Source organism: Macaca thibetana, chromosome 11 (assembly GCF_024542745.1).
Source record: "Macaca thibetana thibetana isolate TM-01 chromosome 11, ASM2454274v1, whole genome shotgun sequence".
Taxonomy (NCBI): Eukaryota; Metazoa; Chordata; class Mammalia; order Primates; family Cercopithecidae; genus Macaca; species Macaca thibetana.
The window spans coordinates 25313459-25337716 of NC_065588.1; the positions used below are offsets into that span (position 1 = coordinate 25313459).

General features: G+C 35.4%; 1 protein-coding gene across 1 annotated transcript in view; it reads right to left on the reverse strand.

Moving 5' to 3' along the window:
* Positions 1-24258, reverse strand: part of KRAS (KRAS proto-oncogene, GTPase) — a 47260-nt gene that overhangs the window by 5364 nt on the left and 17638 nt on the right. Inside the window, exon 6 of the mRNA XM_050749980.1 lies at positions 15064-15257. Coding sequence (XP_050605937.1) covers positions 15064-15257 — 194 coding nt within the window. The remainder of the gene's footprint in view (positions 1-15063; positions 15258-24258) is intronic.

Sequence of the window (24258 nt, forward strand, 5' to 3'; positions counted from 1 at the left end):
TTGGAGGAGATTCTCTCTTTATCCCATAAAGTTTTAATTTCTGTTTAATATATTAGGTATTCTAAAGCTTGCCATATAAAGCTAAATATCCTGTCTTCAAAGAGTTTAACAGTCATTGTGACCACCATCTATTTATGACTAAAGCAAAGTTATTTAAATTTAATGGCTAAAAATGATTTTAAGCCATAATAATTTTCAACCCAATAGTATACAATGTGAAAAATGGCACTCTCAAAGTGGTAGAAGAGATTTCAAACCTGCAATACTTAAATTATGCAAGATCCATACACAAGTCAATTCTTGTCATGTCTCCAATTAAAATAAAAAATATAAATAAAAGCAAAAAATTAAGAAAAAAATATGATTCTCTCTGTATTTTAAAGCCTGTTCAACTGAGTAGTAACTATAAAAAGAAAATCTGTTAACCTCACAATACTTCCAAACCTAGACAGCAGAGGGAGTCTTAGAAAGAAACACCCAACACATTAAGTTGTATAAATCAAGCCACTTTAAGAACAATAAAAACTGGGTTTTTACTCATTGTAATCCCTTCTGTTGGATATTGTAAACTATGTAAATAAATATATTATAAAAATTACATGTGTAAAAATATTCAAGTTATATTATCTTGAAATTAATTTAAAATGTTAAGTGGGCCAGGTACAGTGGCTCATGCCTGTAATCCCAACGCTTTGGGGGGCTGAGATGGGTGGATCACTTGAGGTGAGGAGTTTGAGACCAGCCTGGCCAACATGGTGAAACCCCTACTAGAAATACAAAAATTAGCTGGGTGTGGTAGCAGGTGCCTGTAATCCCAGCTACTCAGTAGGCTGAGGCAGGAGAATTGCTTGAACCCGGAGAGACGGAGTGCGTTGCAGTGAGCTGAGATCGCACCACTGCCCTCGACTGGGTGACAGAGCGTGACTCGGTCTCAAAGAAAAAGAAACAAAAAATGTTAAGTGGTATATCTCTTTTACTGTACTACTAAGATGAACAATATTTCAAAATAATAAAATTTGGAGCATGAACAATGAAAGTTGGCTGCAGTTAGTGAATTTTCCTAATAGATCTATAATTCAAGAAAGCGTGACCAATATTTTAAGAGAGGTAAACACAGAATGGGAATGAGAGGCTTGTCCACATTAAGCAAACAGCAGGATAAAAACCAGCATTATTTATTTGAGCACTAGTGAATAAATGTCTCCAGTAAAGTCCCCAAACTGCACTTACTGATGTTTCCCAGTCTCTAACATCATTACTGATACCACACAAACATATGCTTCCGTCTCTCCCAAAGGAGAAAGGAAAAGTGGTAAGAAATAATCTATCAGCAATACAATATCATCAAGGTTTGATTACATATATGTATGTGTATGTGTCCCTTCAGGCTAAACTCTTTAACACACAGAGGGGAAAATTTCCAATGATATAATAAAAATTATTCTGTAGCTTGCCAGCACTTGACAATTTACTTGACAGTTTAGAATCATAAACCCTTAGAATGTGATGGAATCTTAAAAGAGGATCTAATCTAACTCCCTTACCGTACTGCATGAATTAATTCCCTCTGATCACATCCTTATGTAATCTACTCCATTTCTACTACTTTTACAATGAAGAAAAATGCCAATGGTACTAAAATGGTAAAGCAGAAAACAATGAAAAACCATGTGATGGATACAGAGAAGACACATTTTATGGTGAAAACATAGAATTTGATAACATTACTTTCTAAGATTCTAATAAAGATTCTAGGCTTCTGTTGCACTGAACTCTCCTCTACATCATCTTGTTAAAATTAAGTAATTTTGGCCTGGCACAGTGGCTTACACCTACAGTCACAGCAATTTGGGAGGCTGAGGCAGGAGAACTGCTTGAGGCCAGGAGTTTGGGACCAGCCTGGGCAACACAGCAAGAACCTGTCTCTATTTTTAAAATAAATAAATAAATAAACAAACAGACAAATTAAGTAACTAAGTTCAATCATGAAGGAAATGTCACAACCTACACAGAGCAATGAATTCTTTTTTTCTCTTATGAGAACTAATCATTCTCACACATACACGTAAGTAGCCCAGTAATTATTTTGGTTACACATTATCTTTTTCAGGACTAAGAAAAGCTAATTTATATATGTTTGTCATTGTTAAATGTTTGTTTGTTTATTTGCTAGAGGTGGGGTCTCATTACGTTGCCCTGGCTGATCTTGAACTCCTGGCTCAAGTAATCCTCGTGCCTTGGACTTCTAAAGTTCTGGAATTATAGGTGTGAGCCACTGTCCCTGGGCCAAAGCTTTTTTATTTTTACTTTTTTTTAGAGATAGAGTCTCTTTCTGTTGCCTGAGGCTACAGTGCCATGGCACCATCATAGCTCCCTTCAACCTCAAACTCCTGGGGTCAGGCAATCCTCCTGCCTCAGGCTCCCAAGCAGCTGATGCTACAGACTCACACACTACAGCCAGCTTGTCAAATAAATTTTTTTAAATTGTATTTCATTTAAAATTTTTAATTACCAAGTATACTTCTCTTTTACATAAATTACTTCCATGTGTACTGAAAAAACAAGGAATCATCACATCAAACAACTGTGAGACATTCACCTACAGTCACTGTATAAAACATAATTGTACAAATTAGAAATTTTAGAATAGTATATGCTTACACCTTTGTTTTAAATATAAATTAGAGCATAACACTTATTTCTTATTTTACTCTAAACAGTTCTATTTTTAAAATCATCTAATGGTGAGACAATAGGAGGAGAAAATAAAAACTTAAAACCACCACCTAAATCTGGTCATGGTACTGTTATTTAAAATGTGTAACTTTTCAAACTGCATTGTTAAATTTGCAGTATTTTAGAGGTTGTGGTAAAATTTAACATGCAAAATTGCTTTAATTGCAAAATACTGCTTTACACAATGATACTCAAAAACTATTAAGAGTTCATAAATTTCAATAAAAATTAATGCCAGTCATACTTTGTTTCCGAGTTTAGTAAATTAGTATGCCACATAATATCTTTCGGGATTGAGTCTACTATTCAAATGTGTATTTTATACTTTTGTGAAATACCTAAAATTCATATAATAAAGAACACCAACTTGTAATAAATATAATAAATGATATGCTAGTTTTTGAAAATTGTAATTTCATTGCCTATTAAGAACATGATATATTACAAACAATATGCATCCAAAGCTTAAGCTTCGCCATGAACTTTATGATACCTAGTGAAGTATTTTCTTAGCAAGACAGAGTTTAATATGGGTTGGTTTAGAAATGAAAATGAGAATTCCACACAATAAATATTTATGGGGTAGTTACTATGTGCCAGGAACCTTACTAGGCAATGGGCATGCAAAGATTAAAAATATGTAATTCTGGCTAAGATTTTGCTGTCAAATAATATAGGAATGAAACAGAAGAGGTTATTTCAACATAACATGGGAAGCATATAATAGCTAAGAATAGTATTCTGGGAATACGCAGGAAGGGCTCCATGCCTAGTCTAAGGGTTTCAAGAAAGATTTTTAGAGAGTAGGAGACTGGGGAATCATGAGAGTGTTAGCTAATTAGTAAGACTAGGGATAAAAATACTGGCATTCCAAACAAGAGCCAAGACTCAAACTCAAGGGAAGGTAAGAAATAACATGTTATTTATTTATAGAAGAACAAAAGAAATTCAGGCAAGATGAAGTTTTTAGATATAAGACCAAAAAAGAGCTGGAGTGGTGGGAAGGTAGTAAGGACTATCTGCGACATGCTGTGGAACATGAGATTTTATCCTATAGCTAAAATGACTTTTTTTTTTTTTTGAGACGGAGTTTCACTCTTGTTGCTCAAGCTGGAGTGCAATGGTGCAGTCTCGGCTCACTGCAACCTCCGCCTCCCAGGTTCAAGTGATTCTCCTGCCTCAGCCTCCCGAGCAGCTGGGATTACAGGCATGTGCCACCACGTGCGGCTAATTTTTTGTATTTTTAGTAGAAACAGCGTTTCACCATGTTAGCCAGGCTGGTCTCGAACTCCTGACGTCAGGTGATCGCCTGCCTCGGCCTCCCAAAGTGCTGGGATTACAGGCATGAGCCACCGCGCCCGGCTGAAAATGACATTTATTTAAAGTGTATCTCCCTGGTTGCACAATGAATGATGGCAGCAACTGGTAAATCAAATAGGAGGTTCTAACAGTCGAACAAGAAATGATAGGGGCCTGAATTAATGATGACATAAAAGACACACAATGTAACATCACAGGAATTTGTGGATACTTCCAAATGGGGAACCAGGCGGAAAAGAGGGCAGTAGGAGTCATCCTAAAATTCCCAAGTTTCTCACTGGAATAAGAAAGTGCTGTGCTGCTGATGCCACTGAGCTGGAGAACTTAGGCAGAAGAATGGTTATTTGCTTGTAAAATATCCAAAAGAAAAAACACATTTAAGAGTGGCTTTCTCCCACCTTCTGGACCATTCAATATTACTGCTCTCTACTATCTCTCATATTTTTTTCTCGCTACCTAACAACAACAAAAAAAAGCTGCTTATTATCTCAAAACTTGAGTATGATTTCCCTTACAAATAAAGGTAAATATCAGTTCCCAAATACTTAGTTTACTTAAGACTCATTAAATCATTAGACTTTATGCCAAATATAGATTAGTCTACTACAGCCATCAAAATTGTCTCAATTATAATTCCCACTAGATTAAAAATAAATGTACTAAGTATGGAAACAAGTTTCTTATCTTTTAATACTTCAACTAAGTATTAGAATACTACACCTAAGTAGTTCTAAAGTGGTTGCCACCTTGTTACCTTTAAAAGATATCTGCTTTCTGCCAAAATTAATGTGCTGAACTTAAACTTACCAGATTACATTATAATGCATTTTTTAATTTTCACACAGCCAGGAGTCTTTTCTTCTTTGCTGATTTTTTTCAATCTGTATTGTCGGATCTCTCTCACCAATGTATAAAAAGCATCCTCCACTCTCTGCATTGTAAAACACAACTTCTTTAAAGTCTGTTTCATTGGTAAGAGTAATTTACTGGGACAGCCATGTGCAAGAAGTTTGAGATTATGAGCTTGAGATTTTTTTTTTTTTTTAAACAGACATCAGACTGTTTGAATAAAACTGAGGATGCAGTTTTAAAATATGGGCTAGAATCCTGGTTTGTTCTTAAAAGTCAGTTTTGTTTTCTAATGGAATTAAATTTAAAAAATTTTAAATTAGGAATTAGGAGAGATTATGACAAGCCTAAACACATTTATTAGCATCTGTTTGTCAATTAATGCAACCATTTTAGTTTGCTAGTCTTGGAATTAAAGACTAAACTGAAGTTAGCTTTAAATTACTTCTTTGACTTAGGGAAAAGGTGATTTATGTACTACTGATTCCCACACCTTCCCCCAGGGGAGAATGAGAAGAAAAATGGTAAAATATGGACGTGCAACCTTTGTTAAAAAACAACAAAAACATAAAAGAATATCAAAATAAAGATGAGTCAAGAAACTGGAATCTTGAGTTTTATTTTAAATTTTAACACCTTCCAATCTATTTCCAGGGTCTACAAGTAAAGCTGAGACTGGGTCTTCTGTCCATGTTTAACTACATTATTAAATTAAAATCTTAAATGAGAGCTGCTTACCATAATATAAAAACATCATGAATTAAAGGACACACACAAAATAGGAGCATTTTGTATCGTTACTACAAGCTCTTTTTTGTTGTTATTTATTTTGTTTTGTTTTAGAGACAGGGTCTCACTGTGTTGCCAGGATGGAGTGCAATGGCACGATCATGACTGCAGCCTCGACCTCCCAGGCTAGGTGATCCTCCTGCCTCAGCCTCTCAAATAGCTGGGACTACAGGCAAGCACTACCACACCCGACTGATTTTTGTATTTTTTGTAGAGACAGGGTTTTGCCATGTTGCCGGGGCTGGTCTCAAACTCCTGAGCTCAAGTGATCCGCCCACCTTGGCTTCCAAAGGGCTGGGATTACAGCCATGAGCCACCAAACCTGGCCTTACTACAAGTCTTAAAAATAATTTTTAGAACAGTGTTCAATCATACTGGCTTTGTACCTTCTATTCTAATTTAAATACTTTTAATAGAGTTTTTCCTGCTTAAGCCTATGATAAGAAAGCTATGACAACAGGCACAATCATATACTGGCCATATGGAGATAAAAGTTTTTAATCCTTTCCAATCTAGAAAATTAGGCAGTCATCAAAGGGGAAAAGGACTTCCTTAACTGTGCTGCTAGTTTGTTCAGAAAAGCATACCATCAAAGTAGGAGCACAGAGAAATGCACAGAAATATTAATCTATATGTAGTGCAAATTAAAAGATGTAATATTGTGTTTATTATTCTAAAAGGTAGGTAAATATTTTTTGAAGCTGGTATATTTTACTCCACATTTAATTTTAAGGGAATTCTATTCTTTTATCTTAAAATTAAGAATGAATTACCTAATTTGGGGATTGGCATACATATTTTAACTTTCTGAGATCCGTAACATCAATGTTTCTACTGAACCAAATGTAACAAAGTGGACCTAGCACCTAAAAAGTTAATATATCACAAGTACCATTTGTAGTTTTAAACTCAATCACACACAGATAATTGGCAACTAAGTATTAGCTGAAGTCAACCAATGGCCAGGGCTTAATTTTTGCACACAGAAGTCATCTGTACATCTGCTGCCGGCAGTAGTTACACACCTCAATTCTTTAAGGCATACTAATTTTTAGAAATCTCAGAAGCGTATTAAGAACTGCTTTAGTAAAGTACAGAAATTTACCTCTAAAGTCAAACTTTAATTTAAAATTCATAATGTTAAGTTTCAGTTCAAAAAGCAGGCATTTAAGTAACGTGATTATATATTAAAATGCGTATCTCAAGTCATTAACATATACCATCCAGTGATATATTTCTATTTAATAATGAAAATCATTATATTCTAAGAACATTCTTATTTTTAATGGAATCAATTTAGTCAACTAGTTCGCTAAGCCAAGTATAAATACAAATTTTCAACTACCTTTGTTGGCACTTTAAATTAGATACCTACTTACACCTGTATATTAAAGATTTTAAGTGTCAGGTGTGGTGACTCATGCTTTAGTACCAGCATTTTGAGAGGGCAAGAGATGCCAGGAGTTTGAGACCTCATCTCTACTAATAAATTAGGCATGTTGGCATGAGCCTGAAGTCCCAGCTACTCAAAAGGCTGAGGCAGGAGGGTTGCTTGGGCCCGGGAGTTTGAGGCTTCAGTGAGCTATGACTGAACCATTGCACTTCAGTCTGAGCAACAGAACAAGATGCTGTCTCTAAAAAAAATTTTTTTAATCGTTTTACAGTTTATATTTATCATTAACCCTCAAAAGGAAAGGGTTTATTATTTTTACCTTTGTCTTCAAAATATTATGTATCCAAAATTTTCATTAATAAGCGACATAAAGGCACTGAAATAACTTTGTAGCATGTAAAATGTAAAGCATGAGCTCTGTAAGATATTTTCACAAATGATTCTCTTTCAATTTGAAAATCAATGTAAAAAATTTAAGAATACGTATATACATATACACACACAAACCAGGTAAAAGCTCATATTTTCATAAATTTTCTAAGAATGTTAACTTCTATTCCTGTTTAAAAAAAAAAAAAGTTATAAGGTCAATGTAGAAGAACCAAAACATACTATGAAGGAGAAAAACAGTATTGGTCCTCTACTAATTTAGCAGAAGCAAATTTTGATTTTAACTTATTTCTAAAATCAGTTTGAATGTGTCTACTTTTGCAGCGTCAGCATCCCCACCACCAATAGTGAAATACATGATTTTTGTTTCCAGCAATGCAGAGAGAGAATTGGAAGCCAATAATTAAAAAGAAGAGATTATTATCCACAACCAAGAATTCAGTGTCAGGACCTCAGTGGTTCATATAATTAACAGCACAGGGTGACTTCTTCCATTTCTTATTTTTAGTAATGAGAAATTTAGGTTTTAGAGTATCAGTTATTTACCACAGTTTTTCAGACTTAGTTATTTCTTCATAATATGCTTTAAAGTCATACTGACATCAAGAGAACATGAGAACATTATCCTTGTGTACACTGTAAACCACTGGCACTGGCTCTTATTTTTTAAAATGCATACAGTATATACCTATGAAACAAAACACTGGCTTTTCACATTCCGAAATTTGTAGATAATTTTTAAAGATAAAATATAGCTGAAACAGATATTTAATATCCACTGACTACTCACTAAGCTCTTAAGTGGCACACAATGATTTTTCTGAGAATAAGACTTGTTGCCACATATACTCATTTTGTGTTTTTTGTTTTTGTTTTTTAACTTTTTCTTTTTTTTTTTTTCTTTTGAGATGGAGTCTCACTCTGCTGCCCAGGCTAGACTGCAGTGGTGCGATCTTGGCTCACTGCAACCTCCACCTCCGGATTCAAGCATTCTCCTGCCTCAGTCTCCTGAGTAGCCAGAACTACAGGCATGCACCACCACGCCCAGCTAATTTTTGTATTTTTAGTAGAGGGGGGTTTCACCATATTGCCCAGGCTGGTCTCAAACTCCTGACCATGTGATCTGCCTGCCTCAGCCTCCCAAAGTGCTAGGATTATAGGCATGAGCCACTGCGCCCAGCCTACTTTTGTTTTTATACACATATACTCATTTTCAAATGTCACTTATTGAACTTTAAGAACAACTGAAAATACGTGGGAATAAAAGTATACAACTTTAAATACGTAAATTTTTTAAAATCAAGAGACTGATGACATTTTCAACTCAACTATTATCTGAAAACATACTTGTGAGGCCATGGAAACAAAGCACTCCATAAAGAGAAAGAACCGTTAACCATAAGTATTCTAAATCTTGCTAGGCTATGCTTTTACTAAGAGATTTTGTTTAAGTAAGTTTTTGTTCCTGTTGAATCTGCAAATTCTTGCAAAACTCTGTCAAGGAAACAACACACCAAATACCCTAACTATATACAGATGTAAGACTACCAGCCTTTTGGGGCAGAAGGGCATGGAGGAACAAGCTGTATTCTAAAACCCAACTGTGTGCATCCCTGACTTTCTCAAGAAACCTTGCCACCCACAGCCTATCTCATGTACTATTGAAATGCAGAAAAACCACTACTTGGGAGACTACCATGGTGCACACCAAGTGCACAGTAACTGTTCTGTCAATTTTTAACTCATAAAAAGCTAAAGTGCAAAATATTGATCTCATGTAGGCAAACTCAACTACTATTAAACAGAGACATAGCACATAAGGAGGTTGTATTGCAAAGCCTTCTTTAATGGAGTTCTTCTAACAATTAATTTAAATACCTAGAAATTAACAACAAACCCAGGAAATTAATCACTCAACATTTTTAGGTTCGTAAAACTAATTTTCACATTATACTTAAATTGAGACCCCCAGAAAGCAAAAAAGCCAGATGAGGAGTAATAGATACCCCAAAGACTGCTTCTGTCATTCACCTTACTGAACCTTCCCACTTTTGATTTTAGCAGACTGGAAAATACACAATTCTCATGGTGTCAATGTTTCAATTTTGATAGCTTTTGCCAACATGGCCATGCACTGTCCAAAGGGACCAGGAAAATCTGTCAACAACCCAGATAAATGTGAACTAGGTAACAGTCCTTATACACTAGGAACATAGGGACCACACAATGTACTAGCAGAAAATAACTCTATTTGCCTTTCAGATATGGACTGACCTGAGTGTAAAGAATATGTAAGGCATTATATTCTAGTCAAGTAATTAGCTTTTTAAAATGATAAGTTATTAACTTGGTAAAAATATATATTCTGCAATTCTTGTCTTAAAAAGTACACCAGGGCACAGTGGCTCACGCCTGTAATACCAGCACTTTGGGAGGCCGAGGGAGGTGGTTCACGAGGTCAAGAGATTGAGACCATATTGGCCAACATGGTGAAACCCCGTCTCTACTAAAAATATAAAAATTAGCTGGGCGTGGTGGTGTGTGCCCATAGTCCCAGCTACTCAGGAGGCTGAGGCAGGAGAATTGCTTGAACCCAGGAAGTGGAGGTTGCAGTGAGCCAAGATCATGCCACTCCACTCTAGCCTGGCAACAGAGTGAGACTCTGTCTCAAAAAAAAAAAAAAAAAAAAAAAGAAAAGAAAAGGTACTAGGGGCCAGGCACAGTGGCTCACGCCTATAATCCCAGCACACTGGGAGACTCAGATGGGAGGATCACTTGAGGTCAGGAGTTCAAGACCAGCCTGGTCAACATGGCGAAACCCCGTCTCTACTAAAAATACAAAAATTAGTCAGGTATGGTGGCGCATGCCTGTAGTCCCAGCTGCTCAGGAGGCTGAGGCACAAGAATCGCTTGAACCCAGGAGGAGGTTGTTGCAGTGAGCCAAGATCCTACCACTGCACTCCAGCCTGGGTGACAGAGGGAGACACTGCCTCAAAAAAAAAAAAAAAAAGAGTACTAGGGTAAAATCTCTATTTCCTTTTCATGAAATACGTAAGTTTTACTTTAAGATTATTAAGGTTAGCCTGTAAAATACAAAGGTTTAACCTAACTTCTAGTATCTAATCAAACACTAAAGTTACCCAGAGAATTAGGAATCAGTATACTACAGCCCATAGGCCAAATGCAGCAACAGCTTTTTTTTTTTTTTTTTTTTTTTTTTTTTTTTTTTTTTTTTGAGACGAGTCTTGCTCTGTCGCCCAGGCTGGCTTGATCTTGGCTCACTGCAGCCTCTGCCTCTTAGATTCAAGCAATTCTATGGCCTCAGGCTCTTGAGTAGCTGGGAATACAGGCACCCACCACTATGCCTGGCTAATTTTGGTATTTTTAGTAGAGACGGGGTTTCAACCATGTTGGTCAGGCTGGTCTCGAACTCCTGACCTCAGGTGATGGGCCCACCTCGGCCTCCCACCTCATTTCTGGGATTGCAGGCATGAACCACAGCGCACGGCCAGCCTATTTTTATACTATGCACAAGCTAACAATTAGTTTTGCATTTTAAAGGGTTATAATTTTTTAAAAAATGCAACAGATACCACTTGTGGCCCTCAAAGCCTAAAACATTTACTATCTTGGCCCTTTACAGAAAATAAGTTTGCCAGCCTCTAATTTACACAGATGAGAACTTCTAAATGAATGTTTTGTTCCTTTAACCTGAATATAATTTTTTGGGAGTGTTTACATGTTTTAGTCTCATGATCAAGACCCCAAAAATTAGGGCATAAAACAACTTGCTCATAAAATACAACAAGGATATGCACACTAGTTTTGTTTAAAAAACAAATAAGGGCTGGGCGCGGTGGCTCATGCCTGTAATCCTAGCACTTTGGGAGGCCGAGGCGGGCGGATCACAAGGTCAGGAGATCGAGGTCATCCTGGCTAACACGGGAAACCCCATCTCTACTAAAAATACAAAAAATTAGCCAGGCGTGGTGGCGGGCGCCTATAGTCCCAGCTACTTGGGAGGCTGAGGCAGGGGAATGGGGTGAACCCGGGAGGCAGAGCCTGTAGTGAGCCGAGATCGTGCCACTGAACTCCAGCCTGGGCAACAAAGCAAGACTCTGTCTCAAAAAAAAAAAAAAAAAAAGAATAAATAAATAAGCTGAATAACAGATAAGTAACAAAATACTCTGCAGAAAGGAGGGCTTGACATTTCACCAGTAACTGGAGATGTAACATTTATTAAAATTTCCATATTTCATTTTATAATCTCTACAGTTACTTGGAATAGCTCTTTAAAGTCTTCCAGAAGCATGCAAATATCAAATTAATTTCAATAGAGGAAGATTAATAGACTTTTGAAAGGCAAATTAATTTCTAGGCAAATCAACAAGTCCATTTAATAATAAAAGGAAATCAAAGAATAGAAATTAAATATCTAATTTATAGTTTAGCAGCATAAATTATTTAATAACATCAGTGAAACAGGATATAAAAGAAAGGTTGAGTGCTCTGTTAAGGAGTACAAGTATTCTTTTATACTACATCCCTCCATATTTTAATTAGATGATCCACATATAAATGTCTACAAAGCAAATTTAAGTTCATCTACTTACATATTATATACCTTCCAAAAAACAAATCAAAACAAAAAACTCAAGGCCACAGAACTGTAAAAAACCTAAAAATCTCTTATAAAAGGAAGCCAGATAGTTTTCTGATCAAATATGAATGCTGTGTTGTATTAAGTATTAAGGTCAAATAGCAAGAACCAATTAGTACTTCTGAGGTAGTAATCATACAATCACCAAAAAGGAGACACAGCTATTTTAGGATCTTATCAAATGAGAAGTGGACAGCAACAAAGTGGGACTAACAAGACTCTTTTTATGTCCTCTACTGCTTTTCTACTCAAAGTATGGTCCAAGTACCAAGAAAAATACCACCTGGGAGCTTGTCAGAAATGCAGACTGAATCCCAACCTAAACCTTCTGAATTAGAATCTGGATTTTAATAAGCCCAGCTGATTTGTATGCATAAGAAAATATAAGAAGCACTTCTTTACTGCAACCCCTTAAAACATTATGCAAAGTCTCTTAAATTTTTTCTTTTTTTTTTGTGAAATGTAGGCTAATATGTTCAGTAGTATGAAAAGCATCTTTTAAAAGTTACAAGTAAAGCAAATATAGTAAAACAACAATGGTAGAATCTAGGTAGTATATTTGCAAATGTTTTAAATAAAACTTAATTTTGTATTTGAAAATGTTTCATAAGAAAACATTGGAAGAAAAAGTAACAAATCATGTATTCTCAGTATCTTCTGTCCTAAGAAAAATCAAGGAGACTGGTTATAGAAGACCAGTAAAAAGAAAAACAAAAACAAAGCCTCTTCCTAGTCTTTAGGACATGGAAATGGATTTAAGTGAAATCTTAATTCCTCTAAAGTAAAGTGATATGATATATACCAATTTTAACCTATAAATGAAGTTTTAGTAAAACTGCCAGAGAAATTTGTATACTGGTCAAACTAGCGAAATTTAGTTTTTAATCCCCCAAAAATGACTCGAAGTAGAATTTTTTTCTTTACTATGTATCAAATTCGTATAACTAGGAAGAGGTACATATGCTCTCCTACTAGGGAAATATAACATATATATTAGCTGGATAATGATTTACATTTACATTTTTGCACCTTTATAAAATCTGATAAACTTCTAGAATGCTTGTTTTTATGTTTAACAACGTAAAAGTTGTTCATCAATTTTTTTTAACTCCTAGCATTACAGAAATTCTACAAAACTGGTTTTCTAGGCTCACAGGTAAATGTAACCAGAAAAAGCCCTAAACAAACTTATGGAATATAGATGGATCAATTTTAGTACAGTCATGTGCCACATGACATTTTGGTCAACAGTAGATTGCATATGTGATAGTGGTCCCATAAGATTATAATGGAGTTTAAAAGTTCCTATTGCCTAGTGATGTTATAGCCATCCTAACATTGTAGCACAACACATTACTCACGTGTTTGTGGTGATGCTGGTGTAAACAAACTTACCACACTGCCAGTTGTATAATGGTATAGCACCTACAATTATACACCATACTTAATACTTGATAATGGTAATAAGTGACTATTACTGGTTTATGTATTTACCATACTATTTATTGTTATTTTAGTGTACTCCTTCTATTTACTTAAAAAAAAAAAAAGTTAACTATAAACAGCCTTGGATAGGTCCTTCAGGAGGTATTCCAAAAGTTATTATAGGAGATGACAGCTCCATGTGTGTTACTGCCCCTGAAGACCTTCCAGTGGGACAAGATGTGGAAGTGAAGACAATGATATTGATGGTCCTGACCCTGTGTAGGCCTAGGCTAATGTGCATGCATGTCTTAGTTTTTAACAAAAAAGTTTAATGAGTAAAAAAAAATAAAAAATGTTAAATATGGAAAAAAACTTATTACAGAATAAGGATACAAAGAAAGAAAAATTTTGTATAGCTGTATAATGTGTGTTTTAAGCTGTATTACAAAAGTCAAAATGTTAGGAAAAATTTTAAAGTTTATTTAAAAAGTTACAGGAAAGTAAGGTTAATTTATTACTGAACAAGAAATTAAAAAAAAAAATAAACTTAGGGTAGCCCAAGTGTATATTTATACACACAAAATTTACCATTGTGTTAACAATTGCCTATAGTCATTACCACAGTTACACACCGTACAGATTTGTATCCCTGGGGCAAGAGACTGTACTATATATCCCAGGTGTATAGTAAGTTATACCACCAAGGTTTGTGTAAGTATACTCTATGATGTTTGCACAATGACAAAAATCACCTAACAATGTATTTCTTAGAAAGTATCCCTGTCATTAAGAGACATATGACTATATATAACAATTAATTCCTTCCTATCTTTATGTATTCATTTCCTGTATGTTAAACTCTTCATACAAACAGGTTAAATAACACTAACTGAAATTATTTTATTTTACGTAAAGAAAAAGTCATTTTTAAAACAAAGATGATTTTTGAAACAAAATTCCCTCTGACAACAATTTTTGTCAGAAAAATGCATTAAATGAATAACGGAATTTCTATTTGCTTTCTGGGTATTTTCTTTCTTTAATGAGACCTTTCTCCAAAAATAAACATATCCTCAAAAAAATTCTGCCAAAATAAAATTCTTCAAATGCAACAACATTTAACCTAGAAACACGACATAATGGTTTAAAAGTACTACTGAAATAGAAAATTCAAAAATGTGTTGCCTTGTTCTTTGTGTGTGTTTGTATATATACAAACACACAACAGTGGGGAAAAAAATCCCCACATCTCTTGAATTCTAAATGTTAACATGTGCTCAGAATTGAAGAGAAATTTTCAATGTAGAAAGAAACCAAAGCCAAAAGCAGTATCAAGGACACTGTAAGAAGCAATGCCCTCTCAAGAGACAAAAACATTTACTAAATACATATTGTTTTATTTCCTAGTATAGCATAATTGAGAGAAAAACTGATATATTAAACGACATAACAGTTAGGATTTTGCAGAAAATAGATCTGTATTTATTTCAGTGTTACTTACCTGTCTTGTCTTTGCTGATGTTTCAATAAAAGGAATTCCGTAACTTCTTGCTAAGTCCTGAGCCTGTTTTGTGTCTACTGTTCTAGAAGGCAAATCACATTTATTTCCTACTAGGACCATAGGTACATCTTCAGAGTCCTTAACTCTTTTAATTTGTTCTCTGGGAAAGAAAAAAAAGTTATAGCAGAGGCATTAGTAACACAAGTATCTTTCAAAACCTGTCCATAACTTTTGTCATAAAATTTGGGTGAAAGAAAACAATGTAATTCCTGGTTTCCACTATACCAAATTTTCCTTCCTTCCTTCCTTTACTAATTATTTTTTTCTTTACCTTTTTAAAGAGAAACCTTGTCTCTCTCTCACAAGATCAAATACCTAGAAGTATAGTAAAACTATAACCTAATAGGTTAATATGCAGGTAGATCATAATAGTAAAACAGAAACTACTGAAAAATTCTAGACCCAAAGTGCTATATAACAGACTATAATTTTAGAAACATATGTTAAATGCGTAAAGATAAAAAATATTTTTACAAAAACCTGAATTAAAGCATTAACATAATTTTCATATTACTGTCTCAAAAAACAAAGTTGACAAGTAGATTTTGATTTCTAGGTAGAAAACATTGAAGTTACTACACCACTTATTCCATTAAAAGCCCTTCTACATGTTAATCATTTTCAATATAACAAGTGCATAAACTCTAAATTTGGGGTGAAATTATATTCCCTCACAATTTTAGGTGACTTTCAAAGATGCAGCACAAAAGAAGGAGCAGAGCAGACAACAGAGTCAGAATTGGCTCAAATTCCCAGTTCCTCCACTATTAGCTGGGTAAGCTTGGATAATAGAGGTGAAATTTGGTAACTCCTCTATAAAAATACTACCACTACCACCCACCCGAATGTCTTCTGCTCTATTACTAGACTACACAGTAAACATGCTATAACAATGTTCTTAAATAAAATGTTAAACTTCTTATAACTAGGCTAACTCATTATTACATGACATAGCCAGTGAGTAATTTATTTGCCTAATATGTAGTTTTAGGAAAACTAAACCCTCAAAGAAGCAGAATATAAAATAGTACAATAATGATTATTTTAATAGTTTTATGCAGCTTTGTCAGATTTAAGAAAACTGTAATGCCCGAATTCTTCAATCTTTCAAAACTTTTATTTTTTAAAATGTATAATGCCACTCTTTATCCAATCCAAGCAATTCTACACTATACACACGATTGCTTTTAAGAATGTTAAAGTAACACCATCTCAAATCACCTTTTCATATTCTTTTTTATGGTTTTCCTTTTTAATGATGCATCTAAAAAGTTTAAAGTCTTGCTTTTATTAGAATTGGCTATTATTAAAAAACAAAACAAAAACACTCAAAAAACGGAAAATAAGTGTTAGCAAGGATACAGACACTGAAATCTTTGTGCATTGCTGGTGGGAATGTAAAATGGTGATGCCATTGTGGAAAACAGTGGTAGTTCCTCAAAAAGTCAAACACAGAATTACCATATGATCAGTAATTCCATTCCTAAATATATAATCAACAGAACCAAAAACAGGGACTCAAACAGATACCTGTACACCGATGTTCGCAGCAGCACTATTTATAATACACAAAATGTAGAAATAACTTATGTGTCTGTTAACGGATGAATGGATAAACAAAATGTAGTATATACATACAGTGGAACATTATTCAGCCATAAAAAGGAAGGAATAAAATTTCATATAGGTTGAGCATTAATGCAGGTTAATCCAAAAATCTGAAATCCAAAATGCTCCAAAATCTGTAACTTTTAGAGCCTGACATGATGCTAAAAAGAAATACTCACTGGAGCATTTGATTTTGGATTTTTTTTTTCCTTCATCTTTTTTTTTTTTTGGAGAGATAGGGTCTTATGTTGCTCAGGCAGCGAAAAAAAAAACCTTGGGTAACGGATGCTTCAACCATGGGTCCATGTAACATGCTACAAACTATTCCAACACAGAATGAAATCCACACCACTTCTGAAAGCATAATTAAAATGAAAATAAACATTATGTCAATAAGTACACAAAGGACAAATACCACATAATTCCACTTATATGAGGAACCTAAAACAGGCAAATTCAAAAAGCCGGTTTGGGATGATAAAAAAAGTTCTCAAAACAGATGGTGCTAATGGTTAGACAACATGGTGATGGTTGCACAACATTATGAACACACTTAAGGTCACTGAAGTGAACACTTAAAAATAACTACCATGGGCCGGGCGCATCACGAGGTCAGGAGATCAAGACCATCCTGGCCAACATGGTGAAACCCCGTCTCTACTAAAATACAAAAAATAGGCCTGGCGTGGTGGCATGTGCCTGTAGTCCCAGCTACTCAGGAGGCTGAGGCAGGGGAATTACTTGAACCCGGGAGGTGGAGGCTGCAGTAAGAGATTACTCTACTGCACTCCATCCTGGCAACAGAGCAAGACTCCGTCTTAAAAAACAAAACAAACAAAAAAAAAACTACCATAGTAAATTTTATGTTATGTATATCTTACCACAAGAAAAAATGTTTTTAAGGTATTATATGGAGAGTCAACAATGCGAGTATACATATTGGTAACAAAAAGTTATCGACAAAAGAAAATAATTTCAAAAATGGGATAGCTCTACCAACTCTATTATTGAAGATGATTTAAATGACAAGAAAAATCAATCAACTTATAAATAATTGTCATGCATCTATTTTATTTATTGTCAAAGGCATACATAAGGAAATGGTCAATACTCAAGATTCTAATGCCCTCATCCACCTCTGAAAACTGGAAAAAGGAATCTAACAGCCAGATGGATATCTCTAAAGAGCAATACTGTTTCATCTGCAAATCCTGAGGGACCTCTTTTTTTCTTTTCTAAAAAGAGAAAGAGAGAACTGTAACTATAAGATTGAGTAACAGAAGGGAGTGGGTAACATTAACAGAATCTTGAAATAAAAATCTGATTTTCTTCCGACTTTTGGCTAATACTTCTGCCTAAGATTTCACACATTCTGCCAAAACAGTCCTCAAAAAATACGGTAAAGGGATGTTACAATGTGAAGCCATGAAATAAGAGGTAGGGCTAACAACAGGTATAAAGCATAAACATAAAAACAATTATTTTCTTAATGTTCCACATGTGGGCTATAGTATTAATGTATCTTTTGTTGTTGTTGTTGTTGTTTTGAGATGGAGTCTCGCTCTGTTGCCTAGGCTGGAGTGCAGAGGCGCAATCTCGGCACACTACAACCTCTGCCTCCTGGGTTCAAGCAATTCTCCTGCCTCAGCCTCTTGAGTAGCTGGGATTCTAGGCGCATGCCACCACGTCCAGCTAATTTTTGTATTTTTTTTTTTTAGTAGAAATGGGGTTTCACCATGTTGGTCAGGCTGGTCTCTAACTCCTGACCTCATGATCCACACGCCTTGGCCTCCCAAAGTGCTGGGATTACTGGCATGAGCCACTGTGCCCAGCCTCTAAAGTATCTTTAGTTCATGAATTACTCTGTAGACCATTCTATCAGAGGGAGAAAAAGAGAAAGAAAGAATGGTCATTACAAATGTTGTTAGTAAAATATTTCAAAATGTTTACAGTATAAGGAGAACATAAAGATGTAAGTGCAGCATGATCACAATAATACGTATTTATATAAATGTATTATGTATTTAAAAATTGGTTAATATATACATCAAAATGTTATAAAGGTTATGTCTTTGATGGAGATAATTTAAAAGACATTTATCTCGGCCGGGTGTAATGGCTCACACCTGTAATCCCAGCACTTTTGGAGGCCAAGGTGGGCAGATCACCTGAGGTCAGGAGTTCGAGACCAGCCTGACCAACATGGAGAAACCCCATCTCTACTAAATATACAAAATTAGCCGGGCCTGGTGGTGCATGCCTGTAATCCCAACTACTCGGGAGGCTGAGGCAGGAGAATCACTTGAACCCGGGAGGTGGAGGTTGCAGTGAGCTGAGATTGTGCCATTGCACTCCAGCCTGGGCAACAAGAGCGAAACTCCATCAAAAAAAAAAGACATTTATCTCTTGCTTATCTCTTTTCTTTGTACTAGATGCTATGTTAAATATGTTTTTCTTTGGTTTTCAATTTTTTAAAGTGTGAAAACCTACCATATTAGACTATAATATTGTGCTTATCTTTTAAAGCATATGATATTTTCCAAACTGTCTACAATAAAATTTAATTATCTCACCAGTCAGAAAAAAAGGACGGCTATTTTATTTTCTAAATAAGAGGCTCTCTAGTAGAGATTTGAGCATTCAGTTGACATTTACTTATTTTAGCCTATTCTCTTAATTAAATACTTGAAAGAACTCCTACAGATCATAAATCAAAAACCTGCACTCCAGCCTAGCATGTTCCACATGTGGGCTATAGTATTAATGTATCCTTTTTCTGTTGTTGTTTGTTCATTCTAAAGAGTAATGAAAAAGCAGGAGGTGGGAGCAAAGTACAGGGTCTTAGAGTCAACCCATTACCCAGGCATGGCTACAGAGCATGTTAAGCTGACCAAAGACTTTTCCTACCTATTGCTGCCACCTTACATTCTTTCTTTTGTTTTGTTTTGAGATGGAGTCTTGCTCTGTTGTCTAGGCTGGAATACAGTGACATGATCTCGGCTCACTGCAACCTCCGCCTCCCGGGTTCAAGCAATTCTCCTGCCTCAGCCTCCCGAGTAGCTGGGACGACAGGCACATGCCACTGTGCCCAGCTAATTTTTGTATTTTTAGTACAGATGAGGTTTCACCATATTGGCCAGGCTGGTCTTGAACTCCTGACCTCAGGTGATCTGCCTCGGCCTCCCAAAGTGGTGGGATTACAGGCATGAACCATTGCGCCCAGCCTGTCACCTCACATTCTTTACTTACCAAGGTAGGCTGAATATCCCTACTCTGAAAAACCAAAATCCAAAAATACTTCTGGGTCCTAAGAATTTCAGATAAAGAATAGTCAACCTGTAATGTGGGATATTAGCAGTTTATGCACATATTTCGTAAGATGCTTCCATGGTGATTAAACCAGTGGGACCGAGAAACTGGGAAAGCAGTCCCCTATTCACTGATATATCTCATTCCTATTATCTTTTCCCTACCAGACCTTAAAAATATCGATAGCAATGTTCTGAGACACATTCAGTTTCAAAGTAATCTACAACCTACTCACAAACAATACTGTTGATTAGAAATAAAAGGTTTAGGTTAAAAACTCAGTATTTTAGAGTTAATTTTAACTAGGGTACTTATTCTTAGAAGTACAATTAGTCACTGAGCTATTTTCAGCGCAACTTGGTAAAAACTAAAGAAGAAAAAGTGTTAAATGAAATATGATCTAAAAAGAACTGATAATATAAAGAGAAAACGAATGCAACAAAAATTATATATTAATAAAGATTCTGTTCCAACTTCAGGTCAGGCCGTAAGAAATAGTCATCCCCTGGTATACACAGGGCATTGGTTCCAAGACCCCCCAGCCTCCAGTCCTACAGTTGGCCCAGGAACATCTAGGTATATGAAAAGTCAGCCCTCCATATCTGCATTTGGTTGGGAAAAAAACTGTGTAAGTGGACCCATGTCATTCAAACGCATGTTGTTCAAGGGTCAACTGTACTTGGAGGGACAAAAAAGCTATGCATCAATGTAGACTCTTTCAAAAAAATCAGAGTGTAAATAAGGGTTCAGCAAGCTACTGCCCACAGGTCAAACCTTGCCCACTGTTTTTGTATTGCCCACTAGCTAGGAATAAATAGCTGTTTAAAACAACAAAAACAAAAACCCAAGACTATGTGACAAAGACTCATACGGCCCTTTATAGAACAGTTTGCCAAGTCCTCCTGTAAGTTAATAACTCTTCACATATTTGAAGTATTCTCAACACATATTATTCATTCTCTTTATATATTTTTTTAAATTTGCCACTCTGAGGAAGTACTGGTTATGAAAACCAAAATGATTTTAAAACACGGAGATTCTATAATGAAACTATTTAATAATGGAGCAAAGACAAGCATGAAGGTATTACGTTTTTAATTAGTGTTTCCAGCCTTTCAAAAAAGTAAACTTTTAAATTAGGTACATAAGTTACCAAAGTTACTAATTTGTAGCCTTACGAAACTAGGATAAAATAAAGTAACTTAAACTAACTCACAATAAAATATTAAATGAAGGAAAGTTATTCCCCATAGTCCCCTCACTCCCAGCTAAAATATTATTTTTTCCATCTACGTAAGTAATAAAAGAAATTTCTAAATGAAATGTACTATACTGCCAAGACTGAATTGTAGACAGAAGTCAAACATTTCTGGTGATATAATAAATAAGCACAATATTCTTAGAAAGCAATTACAGTATTTATCTAAAGAAAGTCATTCAAATGTTCATAGCCTTTGACACAGTAATGCCGCTATGGGAAATTATGCTAAGAAAATATGTGTTTTTTTATTAAATGACAGTTATAAAGCGATTCTTAACATGGCATCCTAAAACGTCTTACAAAGAAAATTTACCTAAGCATTTAAAACTGACCCACAATCTTGCACCATTTACCTATCTTCAAAATATATCCTACATCCAACCACCTACCACCACCATCCCCCTAGTCCATAACTATTTTGTCTCAGGCAATCTGCAGCAATTGCTTCCTAGCAGGTATCCCTGCTATTAATCTTACAATATATTCTCCACACAGCAGCAAGTGATAGTTTATAAATGTAGGTTAGGGCCAGGCACCACGATAGTTTATAAATGTAGGTTAGGGCCAGGCACCATGATAGTTTATAAATGTAGGTTAGGGCCAGGCACCACGATAGTTTATAAATGTAGGTTAGGGCCAGGCACCACGATAATTTATAAATGTAGGTTAGGGCCAGGCACCATGGCTCACGCCTATAATCCCAACACTCTGGGAGGCCGAGGTGGGTGGATCACCCGAGGTCAGGAGTTCAAGACCAGCCTGGCCAACATGGTAAAATCCCATCAAAAACACAAAAAATACAAAAAACAATTAGTCAGGTGTGGTGGTGCATGCCTGTAGTCCCAGCTACTTGGGAGGTCTCAGGTGGGAGGATCGCTTGAGCCAGGAATAAATGAATGAATGAATGAATGGTTAGATCATGTCATTCACTTGCTCAAAGTCCTCCAATAGCACTCTTCAGTCTTAAAAATAAAAATGCAAAGCATTCCTCCTTCCCTGGTACCTCCTATGTTTCCTTCATAGCATGTATTATAATTTGTAATTATGTATTTACTCGTGAAATTGTGTAAGTCTATATCCCCTACTAGGCTTTAAACTCCATGATGGTAGGACTCACGCCTGTTTTACTCACCACTACACACCCTCTACCTAACAGTCTTGAACACTATAGGCAATCAGTACTGCCTCTTAAATAAGTGAATGAATCCATTCAATGTAAATATATGTAGATACTAAAAAATAAATGGAAATTTTTATTACAATTAAACAGTTAACATAAACACAATTTAACAGATTTTTCAATTATGTAATACAAATCCTTCTCAAATAGTCTGAAGATACTACATATTTGAAATGAACGCTCACAACAAATGCCCCACTTTCAATGTAATAGTTTGCAAAGGTGGATTTTTTAATCTTTCAACAATTTGTTTTAAAATCTATGTCGCAATGTTCTCTTATCTTAGGAAAACAAGCATAGGTTTTAGATACTATAAATTTTACCAAGACAATGAAGCTGTTAATTTTTAAATTACAACATATATTAAGAATAATTTAATAAATCTTAACTTCAATTGTATATAACATGTAAAGTTTTATGTAAAAATACAATCAAGGCTGGGCGCGGTGGCTCAAGCCTGTAATCCCAGCACTTTGGGAGGCCGAGGCGGGTGGATCACGAGGTCAGGAGATCGAGACCATCCTGGCTAACATGGTGAAACCCCGTCTCTACTAAAAATACAAAAAACTAGCCGGGCGTGGTGGCGGGCGCCTGTAGTCCCAGCTACTCGGAGGCTGAGGTGGGAGAATGGCGTGAACCCGGGAGGTAGAGCTTGCAGTGAGCCGAGATCGCGCCACTGCACTCCAGCCTGGGCGACAGAGCAAGACTCCGTCTCAAAAAAAAAAAAAAAAAAATACAATCAAAACAATACACACAGAGATTTTAATACACTTATGGGAGGGAAGAGAGTAAGACTAGGGAAAAGAATGTAGGAGTCTTCAACAGTATTAACTTTTCTATCTTGGAAAAAAAAAAGAGCTAAACCAAATACAGCTAAATGTTAAGATATGACAGAGCTGGCTGGTACACACATGAAGTTCATTATACCACTTTTCTATAAAGCACTAAGAGTGCACCCATTTTATCATTACTTAAGGATTTTGTATTTTTACTTTAAATTTCTGTTGGTTTGAAAAGCTACAAATCTTTATTGCTTTCATACCAATTTATTTGAGGAGTAATAATGTTATATAGGTTTCTTTTTCTTATCTTCATATTTATTGCCAACGTGTGTCCTTTGCCCATGTGGAATTTTAATCTTCTTTTACACTGATTTGCATATTAATGAAGTGTTTCCTGGTTTACTAAATGCCTTTATTTTGAGGAATTTAAAAGCTAACTCATTCAAGATAAGATAACCTCATTAACCAGAACATCAAGTTTGTCATTTTTCTATTATAATTAGTAACAAAATTATTCAGTGTGTTCACCTTTTAACATACTCGAGTATGGGTTTTCTAACTCAGGCAGTGACCCTGACACCGAAAGACATATTCCATGTATCAAAACAAAACAATATATACATTCCAAGTATAGATTTTGTTTACTATATTGTAGTAAACGAAAAATCTAAAGAAACTAGTAACTTTTACTAAAGGTAATCATATTACTATTAATAGCAATTACAGGAGTCAACATTTACTGAGCCCTTACTTATATGCCAGATACTGTCATAAGCATATTACAAACATCATCCCATTTGATCTCCACCTTCGTGCTGCCAATTCCATGAGATGCTCTTCTCAGCATGACTAGAACTGCTGAAAATGTCAATAATGTATTACTTGGTGATTTCCTTTTGAAACTGTAAGTTTTCTTGATGTATTAAGTATTCTAAGAACTTTTCACATACTGCTTAATAACAACTGTAGCAAAAGATGAGAAACTTTTACTCAAC